The sequence below is a fragment of the Hyperoodon ampullatus genome, assembly GCF_949752795.1.
Source record: "Hyperoodon ampullatus genome assembly, chromosome: 4".
Taxonomy (NCBI): domain Eukaryota; kingdom Metazoa; phylum Chordata; class Mammalia; order Artiodactyla; family Ziphiidae; genus Hyperoodon; species Hyperoodon ampullatus.
Window position 1 is genome coordinate 39,842,104 of NC_136917.1, and position 18,350 is coordinate 39,860,453.

General features: G+C 38.5%; 1 protein-coding gene across 1 annotated transcript in view; it reads left to right on the plus strand.

Annotated features, from left to right (window-relative positions):
• NLRP3 (NLR family pyrin domain containing 3) overlaps positions 1–14,368 on the plus strand; it is a gene marked incomplete at both ends in the record, with an annotated part of 64,421 nt that extends 50,053 nt beyond the window's left edge. Inside the window, 3 exons of the mRNA XM_079703591.1 lie at positions 10,284–10,454; positions 10,961–11,131; positions 14,269–14,368. Coding sequence (XP_079559717.1) covers positions 10,284–10,454; positions 10,961–11,131; positions 14,269–14,368 — 442 coding nt within the window. The remainder of the gene's footprint in view (positions 1–10,283; positions 10,455–10,960; positions 11,132–14,268) is intronic.
• Positions 14,369–18,350: the final 3,982 nt, after the last annotated feature.

Consider the following 18,350-nt stretch of genomic DNA (forward strand, 5'->3'; position numbering starts at 1 on the left):
CTTTTCATCTTGTCTATCTTTCTGTGAATGTGTTTTTTTTCCACAGGCTGCAGGATTGTAGTTCTTCTTGCTTCTGCTTTCTGTCCTCTGGTGGATGAGGCTGTCTAAGAGGCTTGTGCAGGTTTCCTGATGGGAGAGACTGGTCCTCTCTCTGCTTACTTTGCCTGTCTGTTCTTCCATGCTGTTTACTTAATCTGTTAGAGCTCTTAGGGTATTAGTTATAATTATTTTAAATGCCTGGTCTGATAATTTCACATTCCTGCCATATCTGACTCTGGTTCTGATGTTTTCTCTGTTTCTTCAAACTTTATTTTTTGCCTTTTAAAATGTTTTGTAACTTCTTCTTGAATCCTGGACATGAGGTACTGTGTAGAGGGAAGTACTCTAAATAGAACTTTAGTAATGTGGTAATGAAGTGTGGGAAGAGTTGAAGCATTTTATAATCCTGTGATTAGGTTTCAGTCTTTTAGTGAATTTATACCTCTGGACTATGAATTCTCAGTGCTTTTCAACTGCTTCTCAGTTTTTTTCCTCCCTTCTTAGCAGAACAGGATGCCTAGAGTAGGCTGAAGCTGAGTATTTCCCTTCCCTAAGATCAGTTAGACTAATAATATCCCAGCAGGTTAGGCTTTGGGCAACTATTTTCTCCTGAGGACAAGTATTGTTGAAAAGAACAGAGTGCTCTGGTATATAGGCGTACATTAATTTATTGATCTTTGCTTTATTGTGCTTCGCAGACATTACAATTTTTACAAATTGAAGGTTTGTGGCAACCCTGTGTTGAGCAAATCTATTCGCACCATTTTCCAATAGCATTTCCTCACTTTGTGTCTCTGTGTCACATTTTGGTAATTCTCACTGTATTACATACTTTTTGATTATTATTATATTTGTTATGGTGATCTATATGATCAGCAATTTTTGATGGTTCCATTGTAACTGTTTTAGGGGCACCACAGACCACACCCATATAAGTCAGTGAACTTAACTGATAAATGTTGTGTGTGTTCTGACTGCTCCACAGATCAGCTGTTCCTGTGTCATCTCTCTTCCTCTCAGTGGGCCTCCCTATTCCCTGAGACACAACAATATTGAAATTAGGCCAATTAATAACCCTACAATTCTTCTAAGTGTTCAAGTGAAGAGTCAATCAATATGGCAAACTTCATGGTTGTCTTTTTTTAAAAAAATTATTGAAGTATAGTTGATTTACAATGTTGTGTTAGTTTCTACTGTACAGCAGAGTGACTCAGTTATACATATGTATACGTTCTTTTTCATGTTCATTTCCATTATGGTTTATCACAGAATGTTGAATATAGTTCCCTGTGCTCTACAGTAGGACCTTGTTGTTCACTGTTGTCTTATTTCAAGACATCGCCACAGCCACCCTAAACCTCAGCAACCACCATTCTGATCAGTCAGCAGACATCAACACTGAGTCAAGACCTTCCACCAGCAAAGATTATGACTCACTGAAGGCTCAGATGACAGTTAGCATTTTTTAGCAATAAAGTATTTTTTAATTAAAGTATGCATATTGGGTTTTTTTAGACATATTGCTATTGCACACTTAATAGACTACAGTATAGTGTAAACATAACTTTTATATGCACTGGGAAACCAAAAAATTCGTGTGACTAATTTGGTTGTGATATTTGTTTCATTACAGTAGTCTGGAACCGAACTGACAAAATCTCTGACGTATGCTTGTATTTTAAAATGGTTCCTTTACTCCTCCCCATACTGAAAGTACAGAGGGATTTTCCCCTGATATTTAATGTGAGAACTTGGTTGAGCTCCTGAAGGTAAAACTCACAAAAGTATGCAGGTCCCCTTATGACGGGGTCCTCTGGTGTTTTTATTGTTCAGACTTGTCCACAACTAGCCTTTAGTTATTTGTCAATTACAATTCAGGTTTTCCTCCCTGGGATTCCCACGGAGGTTTAAGCTCGTGGGTTTCTGATCCAGGAAGTTATGATTCTTTGTATTTGCCTCTCTATCTCCCCAATTTTGGGGGCAGCAAATTGTGCTGTGGCCACACTTCTCGTGGATTTAAGAAGTATTGTTGATTCGTCAGCTTGTTCAGCTTTTACCTTGTTGTTAGGACAGAGTGGCAACTTCTAAGCTTTCTACATGCTGGCCTGGAAACTGGAAGTCCTACTTGTGAGTTTTTTAAATACATGCTTAGTGTGAAAATGTTAAATAATACAAATACATGAAGTAAGAATTGAAAGCTCCTTTTCAGCTCACTTCCCGAGAGAACCATTTACAGCAGGCTGATGAGCAAACTTCCAGACATTTTGTTATACATGAACAATCATCCATCCATTTATCTGTCCATCTACCCACCCATCTTAATACACTCTGTGTATTGGTTTTCTAGGGCTACTGTAATAAAGTACCACAAAAGGAGTGGCTTAAGCAACATTTATTTTAACTTTTTTTCTTTCAATTTTATTGGCATATAATTGAAGTACAGCACTGTACAAGTTTAAGGTGTATAGCATAATGATTTGACATACATATATTGCAAAATGATTACCACTGTTAATATCCATCACTTCAGAGTTACAAAAAATGTTTTAGAATTACTGTCTTAACAACTTTCAAATATACCATACAGCAGTGTTATCTATAGTTATTACTTGTCTTTTTGATGATGGCCATTTTAACAGACATGAGGTAGTATCTCATTGTGGTTTTAATTTACATTTCCCTGGTGAGTAGTCCTGTTGAGCATATTTTCACGTACCTGTTGGTTATTCGAATATCTTCTTTGGAAAAATATCTATTCAGGCCCTTTGATCATTTTTAAATTGGATTATTTGCTTTTTTGCTATTGAGTTATATGAGTTCTTTACATTTTGTATATTAACCTTTTATCAGATACATGATTTGCAAATATTGTCTCCCATTCTGTAGTTTGCCTTTTCATTCTGTTATTTCTTTTGCTATGCAGAAGCTTTAGTTTTATGTAGTCCCATTTGTTTATTTTTAATTTTGCTGCTAATGCTTTAGGAGTCATATTAAAAATATATCATTACTAAGACCCATGTCAACAAGCTTTGTTTTCTATATTTTCTTCCAGGAATTTTATGGTTTCAGGTCTTATCTTTAGGTCTTTAATCCTATTCGAGTTGATTTTTGTGAGTGATGTATGAAAGGGGTCTAGTTTCATTCCTTTTCATGTGAATATCTAATTTCCCCAGCACCATTTATGGAAGTCTTCTCCATTGAGTATTCTTGGCTCCTCATCAAATATATGTTGACGGCATACTCATGGGATTATTTCTGGTCTCTGGATCCTGTTCCATTGGTCTATTGTCTGTTTTTATGCCACTATGATACTGTTTTGATTACCATAGCTTTACAATATACTTTGAAATTAAGAGGTATGATGCCTCTAGCTTTGTTTTTCTCTCTCAGGATTACTTTGGCTATTCTGGGTCTTTTATGGTTCCATATAAATTTTAGAAGTGTTTTTTCTACTTCTGTGAAAAATTCCAGTGAAGTCTTGATAAGGATTGCATTGAATCAGTAGATGTCTTCAAGTAGTATGGACATTTTGATGATATTAATTCTTCCAATACATGAACAAGGGATATCTTTCCATTTGTTTATGTCTTCTTAAATTTCTTTCACCCGTGTCTTATAGTTTTCAGTGTATAGATCTTTCACCTCTTTGATTAAGTTTATTCCTGAGTATTTTATTGTTTTTTGATGCTACTGTAAATGGGATAGTTTTCTTTATTTCTTTTTTATATAATGTTATTAGTGTATAGAAATGCTACTGGTTTTTGGAAGGCAGCTATGCTCACCACTATGCCACCAACGCTACATGAAATGTTACTGACATTTGTATGTTGATTTTGTATCCTGCAACTTTACTGAATTCATTGATTAGATCTAACAGTTTTTTGGTTGAGTCTTTAGGATTTTCTATATAAAAATCATGTCATCTGTAGAGTCAATTTTACTTCTTCCTTTCCAATTCTGATACATTTATTTCTTTTTCTGGCCTGATTGCTCTTGCTAGGACTTTCGGTACTATGTTGAATAGGAGTGGGGAAGGTGGGCACTTTTGTCATGTTTCTGATTATAGAGAAAAGCTTTCAGCATTTCACTGTTGAGTATGATGTTAATTGTGGGCTTGTAATATGTGGCCTTTATTATGATGGGGTATGTTCCTTCTATACCTAATTTGTTAAGAGTTTTTATCATGAACAGATGTTGAATTTTGTCAAATGCATTTCTGCATCTACTGAGATGGTCATGTGATTTTTTATTTCATTTTATTAATGTGATATATCACATAGATGGATTTGCATATGTTGAACTATCCTTGCATCCCAGAGATAAATTCCACTTGATCATATTGCATGATTTCTTTTTTTCTTTTCTTTTGGCTGTGCTGGGTCTTCATTGCTGTGCATGGGCTTTCTCTAGTTGCAGTGAGCAGGGGCTACTCTTCATTGTGGTGCATGGGCTTCTCATTGTATTAGCTTCTCTTATTGCAGAGCACAGGCTCTAGGCACATGGGCTTCAGTAGTTGTGGTGCATGGTCTCAGTAGCTGCAGCTTGCAGGCTCTAGAGCACAGGCTCAGTAGTCGTGGTGCACGGGCTTAGTTGCCCTGTGGCATGTGAGATCTTCCTGGACCAGGGATTGAACCCATGTCCCCTGCATTGGCAGGCAGGTTCTTAACGACTGGACCATCAGGGAAGTCCTGCATGATTCTTATAATGTGCTGCTGAATTCAGTTTACTAGTATTTTGTTGAGAATTTTTACATCTATATTCATCAAGGAAATTGGTCTCTGGTTTTCTTTTCTTTTTTTTAAATTAATTTATTTATTTTTGCTGTGTTGGGTCTTCGTTTCTGTGTGAGGGCTTTCTCTAGTTGTGGCGAGTGGGGGCCACTCTTCATCGTGGTGCACGGGCCTCTCACTGTCGCGGCCTCTCTTGTTGCGGAGCACAGGCTCCAGATGCGTAGGCTCAGTAGTTGTGGCTCACGGGCCTAATTGCTCCGCGGCATGTGGGATCCTCCCAGACCAGGGCTCGAACCCGTGTCCCCTGCATTAGCAGGCAGATTCTCAACCACTGTGCCACCAGGGAAGCCCTGGTTTTCTTTTCTTATAGTGTCCTATCTGGTATCAAGGTAATGCTGGCCTCATAAAATGAGTTAGGGAGTGTTCTCTCCTTTTTGAGTTTTGGAAAAGTCTGCGGAGAATTGGTGTTAATTCTTCTTTAAATTTTTAATAAAATTCACTAGTGAAACCATCTGGTCCTGGGCCTTTTTTTGCTGGGAGTTTTTTTATTTCTGATTCAATCTCCTTACTAGTAATTAATCTGGTTAGATTATCTATTTCTTCCTGATTCAGTCCTGATAGCTTGTATGTTTCTAAGAATTTTTCCATTTCTTCTAGGTTGTCCAGTTTGTTATAGTTGTTTATAGCAGTTCTTATGATCTTTTGTATTTCTGTGATAGCAGTTTTAATGTCTCCTCTTTGGGTTATAATTTTATTGATTTGTGTTTTCTTTCTCTCTCTCCTTTTGTTTTGCGGGGAGAGATTTCTTGCTAAAGGTTTGTAAAGTTTGTTTATCTTTTCAAGGGTCCAACTCTTAGTTTGTTATTTTTTTCTATTATTTTTCTACTTTTTATTTTACTTATTTCTGCTGTAATCTTTTATTTCCTTCCTTTTGTTAACTTTGGGCTTTGTTTATTCCTCTTTTTCTAGTTCCTTGAGGTGTAGAGTTAGTTGTTTAATTAAGATCTTTCAGTTTTCTTGATGTATGCATTTATGGCTAGAAACTTTCCCATTAGAAATGATTTTCCTGCATCCTATAAGTTTTGGTATGTTGTTTTTAATTTTTTTGACTCAAGCTATTTTATTTCTCCTATAATTTTTCTTTGACCCATCGGTTGTTCAGAAGAGCATTGTTTAATTTTCATGTATTTTTGAGATTTTCAATTATCCTCCTGTTATTGATTTCTAGTTTCATACCATTGAGGTCTAAGAATGGTATAACTTGGTATAATTTCAATCTTCTTGAATTTGCTAAGACTTGTTTTGTGGCCTAACATATGATCTATCCTAGAAAATGTTTCATGTGCACTTGAGAAGAATGTTCTGCTATTGTTAAAATGTTCCAAACAAAACTTATTTTGTCTTAGTAATGGAGGCTAAAAGTCCAAGATCAAGGTGTTGGCAGGATTTGTTCCTCTGACAGCTGTGAGGAAGAATATGTTCCATACTTCTCTTCCAGCTTCTGGTGGTTTACTGGCAATCTTTGACATTCCTTGGCTTATAAATGTATCACCTCAGTCTTAGCCTTCATCTGCACATGGTGTTCTCACTGTGTTGGTGTGTGTCTATCTTTGAGTTTAAACATCTCCCTTTTATAAGGATATCAGTCATATTGAGTTAGGGCTTACCTTAATGACCTCATTTTAACTAATTACATCTTCAGTGGCCCTATTTCTAAATAAGGTCATATTCTGAAGTACTGGGGGATAATAATTCAACATATGAAATGTTGGGGGGACATGATTCAACCCCAAACACTCTGTCTATCCAAACTGGAATCATTATGAGACCATTTTTCCATGATTTACTTTTTTCATTTATTGTGGACACATTGCCATGCTGGTATATACAGATCTACAGATTTTGGCATAATGCTCTATACTATACATTATGGTAATATATTTGGCTGCTCATTGAATAATGAACCTTTGGATGAGTTTCTACTTTTTCACTATTACAAATAACTCTGCAGCAAGCATATTTATATATACAACTTTATGTGTGTGTATTTGTTTTCAGACAGATACCTACAAGTGGAATTAATGAGGCAAAACTTTTAGGCATTTTGTATTTTGTTAGGTATAGCCAACATTTCTTTTCTTGAAATAGGTCTTTCTCTCTGGCTGCATATTGCCCCTGCCCCTTCCACAATATTACACAAGCATCACACACTAAGCATTTGCAAAATTCTTTATTTCTTGTAACTTTTTTCCCACCCCTCTCCTTTTTCTTGCCCTCTCTATTCTGCCCTCTTGCCCTCTCTATTCTGCCTTGTTGAATAGTGGGACTTTCCAGAGAGCTGACAATTAAACAGAGGCTAATTCTAATCTTGTGTTTACTTTCAATTTCCTCTGCCTCTCATCTTTCTTTTACATAACAACAGAGGGAATTTTCTGAAATGCAAATTTGATAATACTGGGCTTTTGCTCAAAAAACCTTCAAACGTTCTTCTTTGAAATCAGGGTAAATTTGATATATCTTAGCTTGGCACACAAGGCTATCCCTGATCAGCCCTAGATTGCTGCTTCTTCCCTCTTGCCTACCACACCCTTCACTCCTTTGTGTCATACTGAATTTTTAGTTCTAAGAACTTGGCCCACTCTTTCACCCTTCCTCACCCTTGCATACCATTTTCCTTTTGCCTGAAGGTTATCCTTACTCTCCCATTCCTACTGTCCATCTAGAAAGCTCCTTCTTATTCTTCAACTGATTTCTCTGATCCTCAGTTTTTCTATTTAAAAATAGCTATAAAAACAACACGTGCGGTCTTCCCTGGTGGCGCAGTGGTTGAGAGTCCGCCTGCCGATGCAAGGAACACGGGTTTGTGCCCCGGTCCGGGAGGATCCCACATGCCGCAGAGCGGCTGGTCCCGTGAGCCATGGCCGCTGGGCCTGCGCGTCCGGAGCCTGTGCTCCGCAACGGGAGAGGCCACAGCGGTGAGAGGCCCGCGTAACGCCAAAAAAAAAAAATAATAATAAATAAATAAAAACAACACGTGCATCTTGGTTTTGTAATAATTCAATGAGATAAACCTATTTAAAGTCATCATCACACAGCCAAGCAGTTAGTAGATACTCAATAAATGTTAAATCTTCTTCCTCAATTTTCTTTGTGAGACATTTTTGTGACATAAGGCATATCATTAGTAAATTTTTAAAAAATCAGTAACAATATAGTATATGGAAAGATATCTTTGTTTAGTAAATGTAGATCTGAGTCGAATGGATTGGGTGAAACCAAGATATATGGTGTTGGTTACATTCTTCTAATCTAGTGGTTTGGTTGGTAGGGCTTGGTTGTTTGATTTTCTAAACATTTCATTATGTACTCTGTGTACCCATCACTCAGTCTCAGTGGTTACCAACATTTTGATAATCCCAATGTGATTTATTCTTTTTTTTTTTTTTTTTTTTTTTTTTTTTTTTTTTTTTTTTGCGGTATGTGGGCCTCTCACTGTTGTGGCCTCTCCCGTTGCGGAGCACAGGCTCCGGACACGCAGGCTCAATGGCCATGGCTCATGGGCCAAGCCGCTCCACGGCATGTGGGATCCTCCCAGACCGGGGCACGAACCCGTGTCCCCTGCATCGGCAGGCGGACTCTCAACCACTGCGCCACCAGGGAAGCCCCCAATGTGATTTATTCTTAACAAAACCACCCTATCTACTTGTAATTGCTGCCACTTCACTGTGTACTTCTCCTCAAACATCTGTTGCTAATACTTTTTAGCCCTTTTCTGGAAATAGTAGTAAATCTTACTATTCTGTAACTTTCAAAATATTCTGTCTTTTCCTTTTTGAGGACCATCTCTAGTCTTCTGGAATGGTCTTTATCTTTGCCAGTGTCTTAGTCTATTTGGGCTTCAGTAACAAAAATACCATGGACTAGGTGGCTCAAACAACAAACATTTATTTCTCACAGTTCTGGTGGCTGGAAATCCAAGATCAAGGTGCCTGTAGATCACCTGGTTCCTGGTGAGGACTCTATTCTTGGCTTGCATACAGCCACTCTTGCTGTGTTCTCACATGGTGATAGTGGGGAGGCAGCTCACTGGGGTCTCTTTTAAAAGGGCACTAATCACATCATGAGGATTCTACCCTCAAGATCTAATCACATCTTAAAGCCCCCACATTCTATTGGATTGGCCAAATAGTTCTTTCGGGTTTTTCCGTAAGATGTTACAGAAAAACCCAAATGAACTTTGTGGCCAACCCAATAATACCATCACATTGAGAGTTAAGCTTTCAACATATGAAATTTGGAGGAGAGGGGACTACAAACATTCAGTCTATGACAGCCAGAAATCCTGAAAATCCCTTCTGCATGTCCACTGAAGATCCTCTGATAAAATTCTCCTTAGCTAGAAAGAAGAACTTACTATAAACCACTCAATTGTTTTTGCTCATCCCTCTTGGGCTTCATTTCCCTCTTTGTCTTGCTTACTCAGTCTTTTTTGTTGTAATTCATTCTTGACTGGGAAGATGGAGACTAGTGGATGGATAATTATTTCTGTTTCCTTTTGGTCATCTGTTCATGCTATGCTGCCTGAATCACTTCTTTCTGTATTTTTATTTTTTCTGATTCTAAGACACATTGTAACTTAAAAACATGTCATTGTTAAGAAAGAAATGTGACCACATGAGATATTCTTAAATCAAAGCTTTGTTGAAGGCCTAGCACATGTGACTTTCTGCATACTGTATATTACTCTCTGAGCTTCTATGCAGGAGTGACACAGCTCTCTATTTCAGAGCCCTTATGCTCTTGTTGGGTGATAGTATATTCTCAACTTGACCCAAGAGCAGTACATCAAAAATCTTAGTTCCACTGCGTATAATGCAAACCTAGGGCTTTGTACTCTGAGAAGCCATTTAAAAGGCAGAAGTTAGTGTGAAATGGACAGAAGGGCCAATAGAGCAGGGGATGGCTCTAGAAGGTGTAAGTCTGGGTCCCCTCTCTACCAAATATTCTCTCTTTGACCTTAAAAACAACACATGATTTGATGAGCCTCAGCTTTCTAATCTGTAGAAAATATTCAATAGTTACAGCTGCACTGCCACCTTGCTTGGTTGGTATAAGAATCAAATAAGGTAGGCCTCTGCAGTGTTAATATAATAATAATGAGAATTATTAGTAAGAGACAATGTGGGATGTCTTTCTGGAAGAAGTGGTAGTGAGGAACATGTATGGCCAGAGGGAATACGTGTAAGAAGGAGGAATGTGAAGGGAATGTGGATCAGTTTGCTTTTGCTCTGTCTCTTCTGCTGATCCCAGGAAAGCATCTGCTAAGAAATCATTTGTCTCTTTTATGGGGCCAGAGATAGGGAGTCATGCTCTCCTCAGATTATATCCAAGATGCTGGCCTTTAAGTTGAAGCATGAAGCTTTTCAGATAAAATGAAGTTCCTGTGTTGAGACAGCTGTGCAATGTTCAAGGAAGTCTGGGCATTGAGGATTCTTCTCCCTGTTCCTTCTACAGGTTGGTGAATTCTGGCATTACGTCAGGTGGTTGTCTAGCTCTGTGCTCGGTGCTCAGCACAAACCAGAATCTCACACACCTTTACCTACGGGGCAATGCTCTTGGAGACGTGGGGTTCAAGCTACTCTGTAAGGGACTCTTACATGCCCACTGCAAGCTTCAGGTGTTGGAGTAAGTCTCTGAGCTTATTACAGTGATGGGAATGCATGGTGGCTACAGGGAAGGGGATAGTTGAGGGGAATGTTGATGAGATCATCTATATCTGAGAGCCTTCCTAGGGCTTGGCTTCTTACAGGATTATGGGACTAGGGGGAGCTGTACTTTTAGATGGTGTAAAGGTAAATACTGAAGTTCCTTTCACCATAAATCTCTCTACCACAAAAGAGTGGGGGTGGTATGGCACTAGTGTTTTAGGAAAATCTGGGCAGGGAGGCATAGAATTTGGGAAAAATCATTTCATATACTGCTGTTAATCATTTGAACTGCAAAATCCAGTAGACTGGAAAAAATATTCTCATCTGAAGAGGAGAGAATGATAACCCTTGGCACATAAGGCAGTTCCAAGCTTGTTAATACTGAGCCTTTCCTGCATTTGAAATATTACAGGCTAAGATCTGGGAGACCTGTGGAGGATAATTTAAGGTGACATTTTCTTGAAATCACCTTCTTTCTTGCAGATTAGACAACTGCAGCCTCACATCACACTGCTGCTGGGGTCTTTCCACACTTCTGACTTCTAATCAGAGCCTGCGAAAGTTGAGCCTAGGCAACAATGACCTGGGTGATCTGGGGGTCATGCTACTCTGTGAAGTGCTGAAACAGCAGGGCTGCCTTCTGAAAAGCCTGAAGTAAGTGTGCTCTGTAGAGATTTGTGTGGCGGGGCTCCTAGTGCTAAGGAAAAGTTGGCCAGTTTCCAAAATCCAGGTTGGCTTCATTTGCACTCTGGGTGAGGTTGGGCCTTGGCCAGTTGCAGATTTATATATGTATACAATAATTGAGTCATGAACTACGTATTCAATTTCATCCAGACATTTAGAATAATCAAGGTTCATTTGGGTGTGAAAAGACCTTTCATCCATATTCCTGAAAGAAACACAAGTGCCAATGAGAAATAGCCAAAGAGAATTGTATTTCTGTGCAAGGTATCATACTTTGTAGAACTAGACCTGTCCATGGGTCATCCTTATTGCAAAGGTCCTTGCATAGTAGGGGTGTTGTTGGTCTTGTTTTGGAGAATTTCTAAATAGAAAGTGCTCCAGAAACATCAAGATTAGAAATTCCATAAACTTTGGCCTGTCTTCAGGGTGTTGGGACCGTTGGCTCCTTTCCATCATCAATGATACCACTGAGGTACACATTACCTTGCTAGTAAAAGCTTCCTAATTAGTTTCATAACTTCTGTCAGCTCTGACGATCACAGTCTCCACTAAAGACATTTCTTTCACTTGGTTTTAGGGTCAACACACTATCCTCTGGATTTTCTCCTACTACATTGGCTGTTTCTGCTCAGTCTCCTCTGGCATCCCTTCATCATTCTGACCTTTACATACTGAATCCCCAGGACTCAATCACTGGGTTAATTTTTCTCCTTTACACTTTCTCCCTTGTTTACATCATCTAGTCTTCTGGTTTTATCATATATGTGCTGTTCCCCTCCCCCCAGTTCATATCTCCATGAATTCCATGTTCAAATGCTTGTCTCACCTTTCTACTTGGATGTCTAATAAGCCTCCCAAATTTCACATGTCCAAATCCAAACCTGTGCTGTTCCCTTCTGTCTAAAATCTGCTTCTTCCCTATCTCAGTCAATGGTAACTCAGTGTGAATTGTTCAGGTCAAAACAATCCTGGTGTCATCTTTGACACATCTTTTTCCTTATGCACATATCCAATCCACTGGCATGTCCTGTTAACTCTGCTTTCACAGCATGCCTATTCATTGACCACTTTTTGCCAGCTTCATGGCTCCTACCCTAGTTCAAACCATTGTCACCTCTTGTCTGGATTGTCCTGGTAGCATTCCACCAGGCTACTCTGCATCTACCATTGCAGATGGAGGGTGTAGCTAAAACATCAGTCAGAGCATATCACTCCTACCAACATGCTTCTATCACAAGGTAAGAGCCACAAACTCATGGCAGTGTCTAAGGCCCCATGTGATCTGGCTCCTGCTGTTTTTGCAAAGTCATCTTCTAACGCTAGTTCCTTCTGCTCCACTCACACTGGTTTCCTTGCTATTTCGAAAAACACTGTCACCTCCGAAACTATGCACTTGCAGTTCCCTCTGCCTGGAACTTCCACCCTTTGATATCCACATGCCTTATTCCTGTGCATCATTAAATTCTCTGCTCAGGGTTTTCTCTGTGAGTCTGACTGTAACCATCCTACTGAAAATAACAGCCCAGCATGCCTTTCCTCTTCTCTGCTTATTTTCCTCCATAGTGTTGACCATCATAATACATGCTATATCATTTTCTTGTTTATTTATTATCTATATCTTACCCGTAGTTTATAAATTCTATTAGCCCAGAAATTTCTGTCCTTGTCCATGGCCTCAAGGCTGAGAACCAATTGTAATACAGGTTTGAATAAACAGTAGTTCAGATCAGCATTATATCCTTGTGTGGACACAGTGGAACATGTTTCTTGCAATAAAAGCCATTTCCAGAGCTAAGAGAAATAGGAACAAAAGGAATTATTGGTCAGGATGAAGCTGGGAACATTGCTGTATGTGGGCTGATTGACCCAGCCCTGAAGGACACTCTGGAGATAAGGGACAGGCTCAAAATAGACTGGGGAATCCATGGATGCAGTCAACCTGTCTTGTGAGCTCAGGTTGCCATAGCAAAATAGCATAGACTAGGTGCCTTAAACAAATCATAGACATTTATTTCTCACGGTTCTGGCAGCTGGAACATCCAAGACCATGGCACTAGTGGATTTGGTTTCTGATGAGAGCTCTCTTCTGGGCTTGTTGTGTCCTCACGTGTACACACACACACAGAGAGAGATAGACAGAGAGTGTGTGCTGTGGTATCTCTTATTATAAGGGCACTAATCCCATCATGAGGACCCACCCCCATGACCTCATCTAACCCTCATTACCTCCCAAAGACCTCATATCCAAATACCATCATATTGAGGGTTAGGGCTTTAACATATAAATTTTGAAGGAACACAAACAGTCCATAACACAACCAAATCAAGATTATTAGAAATGATTCAGGACAAATGGTATGATTTCTTAGTTAAGTTGCAAGGGAAATTTAAAAAAAGAGAAGGAGGAAGAACTGATATCAAAGAAGACTTGAGAGGCATACCAAGCAATTACAATGTGTGGATCTTTTCTTTTTGGCTGCATAGTGCGGCTTGCAGGATCTTAGTTCCCCCACCAGCAACTGAACCTGGGCCATGGCAGTGAAAGCACCAAGTCTTAACCACTGGACCGCCAGGGAATTCCCAATGTGTGGACTTTATATGGCTCCTGATTAAATGAACATAATATAAAAGCTTTATCAGACAATTGAGAAAGTTTAAACACTGATTGGACATATATTGATATTTAGAAATTATTGTTAACTTTTTTGGGTGTGATAATGGCATTGCAGTTATGTTTTAAAAGTCTGCATTTAGTTTCACACATTGAAATATTTATAGATGCATGAACTGCTGTGTTTAAGATAATCCACTGATGTGAGGAGTGGGTGGGTGATAAACAAAGACAAAACAAGATTGGCCATGAGCTGTTAACTGTCAAACCTGGGTAATGGGATTCATTATACTATTCTCTCTGTATTTGCACATGTTTAAACATTTCCAAACTTGAAGGTTAAAAATATTGAATATCACAGAAACCACACTAGGCATGAAGTGCAGCATTGGAAAGCTTAGAAGTGTGAGGCTGAGGAGATGAGATTTTTAAAGCCAAAAGCTGAAAGTGTTTATTTGAAGAGTACAATCCAAAGCTTCTCTATTTGCTTTTACAGGTTGTGTGGAATGTATTTCAATTATGATACAAAACGTGCATTAGAAACACTTCAAGAAGAAAAGCCTGAGTTGACCATTGTCTTTGAGCCTTCTCGGTAGTGGTGGAAGCAGGGCTGCCAGACGCCAAGGTTCTTTGCCTTCCCTGCCATCTAGGTGTGGATAAGTGGTAGTGAGTACTCCTCCATCAGGGTTAAGACCACCACTCTGTGATTCTTCTGGTCGAGTGAGGAAGAGTGGAAGCTTGCTGATGGTGCCTTTGCCTAGAGAATGTGAGCATCTCCTTTATGTCTGGGTTGAAGACACCAGGGCAATGAAATCATCAAACTACACATTTCTCACCATAGTGCCTCAGTCAGAGGATTTGTTTCTCTTGGTGACCTCATGTAACTAACTCATTCAATAAAGCACTTTTTCTTTCTTTTTCTCTTTTTGCTCTAGCTCTCCTTTCCCTCATATCTTCCCCCTCCCTCTTTTTTTGTTTACTTTTGACTGTATCATTCCTCCTGCCATCTTTCTCTTAACTGACCATAACAGAATGAGTTAACTGTATATTATGTTGCAATTTTGTGGCAGCAACTTATTTATTTTTAATCTTTGAACAGTTATATTTTCTAATAAAATAATTCATTTTATTGTATTTTAGCTGGTTTAAAATTTGGAAAATAGAAAAACTTTATTGTATTTATTGAGTTAACTTGTTTCCTTTCCTTAATTTTAAGAGAGGATGCCTAGAAATCTTTTTACTTATTTATCTAAACTACTAAAGATAAATTAAATTGCTTCATGTATTAAAAAATCTCTTTGCCAAATGATTCAATTGTAATGAATAAGGGAAAAAATGTCTTATCCTAACTCTGATGGTTGAAATTTCAGCTCTGGTAGGACAGGAGGTTGAAATCATGCAAAAGAAAGTTTTAGAGTAGAGGGAGCCTATATTCATAAATAGAAGTATTATGTAGAAAATGCATTTTGCCTTCAGTTATAAGAACTTATCTTGGATTTATCACATTCCAGGAGCATTTCATCTACCACACTTCACATAGCATTAAATCATTAATATATATTGAATGATTGCTTCTCCACACATGGAGCAACTCTTAAACCACATGGAATTTTTCAGGATGGAAATACCACTTCCGTTTTCAAATGAGTCATCTAGACCTCTGCTTGTCAAAGTATAGCCTATGGAGTGTTGATGTAAGGAGATTCTGCAAGAATGTAAATCAATCGAATTACTAAGTATGCTTTTTAGATGAGCTGACTTTTTTCATGATAAGACTTTTTCAATAAGGGAAGCAGTATGTGATTTATATTCTGGTGCAAAGTCTTTTTCTAGTCTAGGACTAGCACTTTTGAGTAACTCTGATCTTGATATTTGTTTTTTTGCATCTTAGTGAAGTGAGATATTGCAGACTGCCTCTCTGCCACAAACACCTTGACATGCAGGATAAAATAAATTACAAAAACATAGCTAAGCTGGAAAGACAGAAGAAAAATTTCTGTTCATTAAGATCTCAAAATTGGATTATGAGTTTACCTTTCAGTGGTCAAGAGGAATATCTGAATAGATAAATACCCCACAATATAACTATTAATTTGGAAAATTCCATGAGGTTTTCCACACTAGTAGAACTAAAAAATAAGTAAAGTTGATGGACAGAAAATCAATATAGAAACATCAACACATGCAGTTGGAAAGAAGTCATTCGTTCCAACCATCACAATTAAAATTGGGTGAGGCATGAAGCAGCAATGTGTGGTAAAACCTAATAGGAAATTTAAATGATAAGCAGTATTCTTGTGTAGTCTGAAATTATCTTTTTACAGTTGGCTAATCAGTTGCAAAAGAAAAATAGTAACTATATAAAGAGCAGAAATTGGACAGTACCTGACCATCTAATAAAAAATATCAGCAGATGGATGTCTGCTTTTAGGTGAGATGACTTGAGATGGAACCAATATCACTACTGTGTGTTTCTGGTTGAGAACCCGGAATTTAATCATCAGCAAACACCAGACAAACTCCAAATGAGGAAGTTCTGTTAAAAGGGGGAGGGGACTATAGTCTTCAAGAATGTCAATGTCAGTGTTGACAATGGGTAAATCTTGGGGTGGGAGGGTTATGGAATTATTCTTTAGACTGTTCTTATTCTTGCATCTTTTATGTACATATGACATATTTCCAAATGAAAGGTTTAAATAATCAAAACAGCATATTTCTAAGCACTTGCAATTTAAAATGTAATAAAATCCTATTAATCAAGGGACTTCCTTGCTGGTGCAGTGGTTAAGAATCCACCTGCTAATGCAGGGGACATGGTTTCAAGCCCTCGTCTGGCAAGATCCCACATGCCGCGGAGCAGCTAAGCCCGTGCACCACAACTACTGAAGCCCATGCACCTAGAGCCCGTGCTCTGCAACAAGAGAAGCCACTGCAATGAGAAGCTCACACACTGCAACGAAGAGTAGCCCCCGCTCGTCACAGCTAGAGAAAGCCTGTGCACAGCAACGAAGACCCAACGTAGCCAAAAATAAATGAATAAATTTATTTTTAAAAATTCCATTAATCGTAGCAATAAAAGTTATTAAGTATGCAAACAAAAGAAGAGCAAAGAACATTTTTCTCACCATCCAAGTCTACAAAGATTTACCCACTACAGTCACTGACCAACAGTGCACTCTGTGTTTCAGACAGGAAATTAAAGATGACAACAGGATGCTCTGTGCTTTGGACAAACAGGTTCCTTAGATAGTTAGATGTAGCTCAGGAAGAGTTTTAATAAACCCAGTTTCTTTCATCTTCTCATAGATAGAAAAGCGCGTTAATCATTAACCTGAGATATCTGTTCTTTATGACTATCAGTAATCTTTTACCAAGATGTATACTTGACTACATGCATTCCCTAGCCAAAAAAAAAAAATCACATATATACTGGCTTCTTCCCCTACCTCTTTGAAGCAGTTCCTCGGAGCTATCTGAGAGGTTGTCTCCTGAGCTATAGTCCTCAGGAAGACCCTGAATAAAATTTAACTTGTGTGTTTTTCTTTCAGTCAATATTTACCTGGAGTGAATCTCTTAAAAATTAAAAGTTGTAAAAAACCATATAAAAGAGGACCTGAATGAATGGAAAAATGGAGATATGTCATATTCATGGATGGGAAGTTTCAAAGGCATGACAATGCTATCTATTCCTCCCCTCAAACTAAAATTCGATGCAATTGTCATTAATATACTGACAGGGATTTTCACAGAACTGAGCAAGATAATTTTTTAAATGTATAAGAAAAATAGGGATCAAAGAGTATGCAGAAAAAATTTGACAACGTAGGAAACTTGCCACACTAGACATTAAAAAGCTATAAAACTGATTGATGTAGTATAGGCAGGATAGAGTTCACGCACAGGCATAGGCATGCATGGAAATGTAACTTGTGATATTGAAAATGTTGAAGAAAGGAAGGACTAGTCAACCTGGCTGGGAAAAACAGCCATGCACATGGTAACATTGTATTTCTGCCTTCTATCATACAAATAAATTCCAAAAGTAATGAAGACACATTTTTAAAGGTATTTATTTATTTGTTTGTTCGTTCATTCATTCATTTATTTATGGCTGTGTTGGGTCTTCATTTCTTTGCGAGGGCTTTCTCCCGTTGCAGCGACCGGGGGCCACTCTCCATCGTGGTGTGCAGGCCTCTCACTGTCATGGCCTCTCCCGTTGTGGAGCACAGGCTCCAGACGCGCAGGCTCAGTAGTTGTGGCTCACAGGCTTAGTTGCTCCGTGGCATGTGGGATCTTCCCAGACCAGGGCTCGAACCCGGAAGACACATTTTAAAAGTAAAGCTACATGTACAACAATGTGACTATAGTTAACAATAATGTATTGTGTAATTGAAGTTTGCTAAGAGGGTAGATCTTAAGTGTTCTCACCACACACACACACACAAAAGGAAAAGTGCAGCTATGTGAGACAATAGATATGTTAATTAGCTTGATTGAGATGATTGTTTCACAGTGCATACTTATACCAAAACATCACATTGTTTTCTACCTATCTATCTATCTAATTTTTATTTGTCA